At 32.5% G+C, this 5,621-nt stretch overlaps 1 protein-coding gene across 1 annotated transcript in view; it reads right to left on the reverse strand.

Annotated features, from left to right (window-relative positions):
- The window catches only part of LOC106478709 (solute carrier family 35 member F1-like), a 45,204-nt gene extending 41,114 nt beyond the window's left edge, over window positions 1-4,090 (reverse strand). The window contains exons 1-2 of the mRNA XM_022382370.1: window positions 4,057-4,090; window positions 1,431-1,624 (exon numbers count right to left, since the gene is read on the reverse strand). Of these exons, the coding sequence (XP_022238078.1) occupies window positions 1,431-1,624; window positions 4,057-4,090 (228 nt within the window). The remainder of the gene's footprint in view (window positions 1-1,430; window positions 1,625-4,056) is intronic.
- Between the last annotated feature and the right edge of the window lie 1,531 nt (window positions 4,091-5,621).

Consider the following 5,621-nt stretch of genomic DNA (forward strand, 5'->3'; position numbering starts at 1 on the left):
TCCCTATGAAACAACTATATATCTCGCTATACTCAATCCCACATCTTCCTATGAAACAACTATATATCTCACTATACTCAATCCCACATCTTCCCATGAAACAACTATATATCTCGCTATACTCAATCCCACATCTTATTACATATCATTAATATCTTTCTTCTTGCTACAGGCAATTATAATTATCGATATAGTCACTCTTACCCCTAACTATAGCCATAGCTACATCGGTTAACTTATTTATTACTTAAGCTGAGCTCAGACGTAGTAATTCTGATCAATCTGCAGGTTAAGCTACTGAGAGGTCTGACAACCAATGTCACAACAATAAATTGAAAAAAAAAAAATAACTAATAAATAAACATGTTAAGTGTTTTTTACGTAGCTCTTTGAAGTGTCTTTTAAACTATAATTAATGCTGATGCTGAAGACATAAAAACAAAAATCACAAGTATTTTTAATCTTCCAGACATAACCTAACAAAACAACGAGCAATATCTTCTTGTTAACGTCTATAGCCGTACTACAGAGCTTTGTCAGATTATTAGGTTGTTATGAAAGAGCGTGGTTGATAATACCATACCTGTAGTTAGTTCGTAATCATGTAGCAACTCACAACTGATTTTATGAGAGGGTCCAAAAGCTTGAAATGGGATTATGATCTTAGTTGAGATTTTTTTTAGATCTTGCGTTGTTCTATGTATTTCACTGCAGATCATGCAGTTCGTCGATAATATGATTATCAGCGGGTATTTCAACTTTGTGAGACTGTGAATGGGTATAAGTTTCTCAGACTCGCTAAATATGATTTTTTAGAGAAAACCAGTACAGAGTATTCGTCTGATAGGCTTATGTCCAACAATTCAAACCTTTTTCATGAACGAGGAAATTCTCACCTTCAATAAAACAAATCTCTACAAGTAAAGAATTTAAAATGTCTTCTGAAACACTTTGTATTCGTTAAAGTTAACAAAAATATATTTAATTTTACAATTAAAAATGTTTGTTATAGCTGCATTGTTAAACAAAATATGAAATGCATGAAGTGGCATAGAAGACAACATAACTTTAAGCTTTCTGGAAGAAAGAAAACTTAGACCAATCGACATTCTAACCCATGCCACTGCTTTCCGGACAAGTGTTCTTTATTAGCTGATTACGCAGTTCTCCGTTATGATAAATTATAGAACCACATAGTTTAGTTAATTAGGCTAAGAGGAATAATAGGCTTGAAGCTCGATCGGCATAATTTTTCATTTTTTTCAGAAAACTTATACCTCTAGCTGTAGGTTTTCTTAATAACTGAAAATTACTTGTCTGTCTGACTGAAATAACTGTAAGAGGAGGGTTTGGTGATTTTAATTTATCTGATGAAATTATTATACAATGTTCTGAACCATGGAAAGTACAATAGTAAAGGCTAGACTTACTTGGACACTTGTCAGCGACGTGTATTGATACGCCTTGACCAACAAAAAGTTAGCCTCCACATCGGCTGCTGCTACCAGGAAATATTTCCATCCGCGATTGCGCAGGACAGGGATGAGCCCCTGGTCACCCGAGCGGCATGCTAGCCAAGTGGTGAACACCGTGCACAGAAGTACATACGTGAGGAAGCTCTGAGCTTAGAGAAGAGAAAGAAAATAGATCACAATGAGGATTTTTTTTTTAACTTTTGAAAAAGCAACGGACAGCATAAAAACGTTTATTAGAATCGGTACCGTTTCTGTAAAATTAGAATCGAAATATAATACTGAAACGTTCGTCACATAGCAAAGATAAATTCCTAGCCTTGAGTACAGAAAAAATAAAAATCCATACCTAATGAAATCAGATGAAATAAATTTAAATTTTGAGGATGAAAAGAAAACCAAAGTAATTATAGATCTGTCTTTACAGTAAAAAAGCGTATTATTGTATAGAACTGTTCTGTTAGGATGATTCATTTTACCCTGTAGGTAAATCATCACAACCGAATAAATCTGTAGCGAGATATTTTCCAGGATCGTGTCTAAAAAATAAAAGTACTTTACAGAGAAAACGTTTTTTTTTAAATATAGTAATTTAGAAACGGCTGTGTTGAGTGAAACAGAGAAGTTATCTTACTGCTAAAGCAAATGCTACAAAAGTTTTCTCTGACTTCATACAAGACATAAGGGCATTTCAATAATAATGATTAGATTAATTAATAGAAATGTAAACACCTTACCAACAAATCAATTTGATGTGACTTGCTCTTAAACTAAAAGCTTCAATGAAGTATCTTGTGATAAACCTTATTGTTATCATTGTATCATGATACATCTTTGAACTGTGACAACTTAACATTTTGATTAAACTAATTAAGCATAGACACCGTAAGGGCAACTAAGAACAACAACAAATGCTAATAATGAATTCATCTGAATAGTATTGACCTCCAGTGGTACAACGGTATGTCTACGGACTCACACCGCTAGAAACCGGGTTTCGATACCCGTGGTGGGCAGATCACAAATAGCCCCTTGTGTAGCTTTGTGCTTAATTCCAATCAATCAGTCTGATTGGTACTTGTCCTATTTCACAAAATTTTGAACTCATCTATTGATTATTTGCCACCAAACTGTCAAGATGTTTAACTCATATGCATTTGCGGCTCTAACTGTTGTTGTTGTTGAGCTATTTTAGTAATTTTGGTTTAAAATGTTTAATTTTTATAGTCCACATCTTTCCAATTAAAGTTTTTGGTGTGTAATGCATATTAGTTAACGTTTCTAAGAGGATGACCTTGAAGAAGATCACTGATATTGTTATAGGGTAGACCAACAATACTTAATTCCATACCACTATCATTTATTGTCCTATATATATATACACACCTCTCTATTTTTGAATTATGTGCATATTAATATACTTCTGAACCCCCCCCCCCATATATTACTAAGACGATCATCAACTGAAGGCTTTCCGCCAAAATGTTAAAACCAAATAACATAAAATTATAATAGAACATGCAGAAAAGTAAAGTTTACAGTAAATAGCCGCTGATACGCATTTTCTGTAACTTCATGTGACGTTCACGTGGGAACAAGTTAGCATACAAACTGGCAGAACCCAGGCATTCTGGTGACTCTCTACATACAGTAGGACCATGTTGAACTGGTTTTCAATTAAATACGGTGTCATTATTTCAACGATTTGGGAGCAGGTGCAGCACAATTATTCTATACTACCTCTAGTAAAGGCTTATATTTTAATATTTCCGGACCTCCCTTCATACGTACAACGATCTGCTTATGCAAAATTATGACATTGCTCCTAAATCCAAGTTTGTTTGTTTTTTGTAAAACCTCCTCAATGGTCGATTTTGACTTTCTTTGGCACAATTCCCTGTGCATTAACAATTATTTTTCGATCCCTCTTTTATTCCTGAATTATTTGCTTGTCACTCTGTACATTGTACCAAAGAATCTTTTTATTTTCATTCTATTCATTTAATGCTCAGTGGATTCATAGACATCAAATTAAACGTTATAAATTATTTGACTTACTAACATTTTAATTTAGATATTAAATATTAAAATCTGTTAAACGGATTTGCTAAAAACAAAGCACTCTTGTTGCCGAAACCAGATTGCTAAGTGTCGCTGTTTATATGTTTCATGGTAAAAATTGATTTTTGTTATTGAAATGTAAGATTGTGTTTGTATTGATTCATTGAATATTTTTGTTGTTGTTAAGCAAAAAAGCTACATAATGGGCTATCTGTGCTTTGCCCTTCACGAGTATCAAAACTCGATTTTGGTGTTGTAAACTCGCAGACTTACTGCTGAGCTACTGAGGTATAACTAATTGAAAATCGTGTAACATTTTGTCAATATGACTGACAAACGACACAACAAGAATTGTGGTAATATATAACACTTAGGCACGTGTTTTAATTAGGTTATTGTGATTAATAGAAAACAGTTTGAAATAATGTAAAATACGTTGCAATCACTTATTTGTAATATAATTACAGCTACTAAGAAAAATATATAAATATTTCGTATTTATTTTATTTTTTACAACACCTACTGATAAAGAAGCTTGCACTCTGAGGAAAAGCCATAATTTTAAGTTTTTCTAGTAACCATGAGCCCAAATTCATAGTTTCAGTTCACAGGGTAAAGATCAAGGTCACTGTGAGTAAAAATGGTGTTTTCCTCTTGAGATTCTTGTTGCACTTATTAGAATTTTTACTTAACTTTTTATTAGTAATTAAAAAAACAAAAGCAGTGAAATAATTTCTTTCAATTCACTTATTAGGAAGCTAGCTAGCTTTGTCCTTCGTTATTCACCAGCCACACACGCCGAGTTTTCCACGATGAATTTATATAATGTTTTCGTAAACATACTAATGTCGAATGAGAATCCACTGAAGATAAATGATTTGTAATGTTCGAACTTTGTAAAGGTTCCTGGTCAAATATTTGAAGTTTTCCGATTGATAAGCGTTATAACAATCACAGTTATAGCTTTCGAAGTTCATAGCACACTGACTATAGCAAACTAATAATAGACACTCATTTTTTTGGTGCATCGCGTTGGTTATATTTATAGACGTGTGGAGGCTTTCTAGAAATTTCAGTTTTACATAACAATACTGACGCTAACACAAGTGTTTATGCACACACATATATTGTTGATTCTTTCTCTCAAGAATCTTCTACAACTTTGGAGAATAGGCGAGAGTTTCGAAATAGATATTTAACAGTGTAGGCTATGTATGTTTCTAAATGTAAATTTAATCTAAAAAAATGTTGATATTAAAATAAATATAAAATAACAAATTCGTTACAACTCTTTCCTTAGAGAATTAAAAACTGGCTTTAGACAATTTTAAACTAAGACATTATATATTTATATGTATACATATACATTGGCAACAATACATTAAATGTAATGTATTATTCAAACGATTACAAAACTTCAATAATAATTACAGTGTAGAACATAACCAATAAAAATAAGCTTATGATCATATAGTTACATAGCACGTGAGAGTGCATCAGAACAAATGTTATCAACTCCTTTGACATGGATTATTTTCAAATCATACTCTTGTAATAATAAACTCCAATTTAACAGTTTTTTGTTGTTGTTTTTGCCCTTCATTTGGTTTAAAAACATCAACGGGTTATGATCAGTATAAATGACAATAGGTTGTTATGATGCAGATACAATGAAATGTTCTATAGCTAACACTAGAGCCAATGTTTCTTTTTATATAGTAGAATAATTCGTTTGGTAACAATTAAACGTTTTAGAAAAATAACAAACAGGGTGTTCACGTCTGATTGCAATAGAATAGCACCAACACCACAATAACTGGCATCCACAGGTAATGCGAAAGGGTTATCAAAGTCAGGTGTCATCAATACAGGGTAAGCACACAACAAAGATTTGACCTTTCCAAAAGCAGATTGACACTTTCAGACCATTTGCATTTTTTATTTTTATTTAAAAGGTTTGTTAATGGTACAGTGATGTCAGCAAAAGATTTACAAAAGTTCCTGCAATAACCAGCCATTCCCAAAAATCTCATCAAAGTTATCTTGTTGGTAGGAGTTGGATAATTCACGATACAATCAACTTTGGAT

Source organism: Limulus polyphemus, unplaced genomic scaffold (genome assembly GCF_000517525.1).
Source record: "Limulus polyphemus unplaced genomic scaffold, Limulus_polyphemus-2.1.2 Scaffold243, whole genome shotgun sequence".
Lineage (NCBI taxonomy): Eukaryota > Metazoa > Arthropoda > Merostomata > Xiphosura > Limulidae > Limulus > Limulus polyphemus.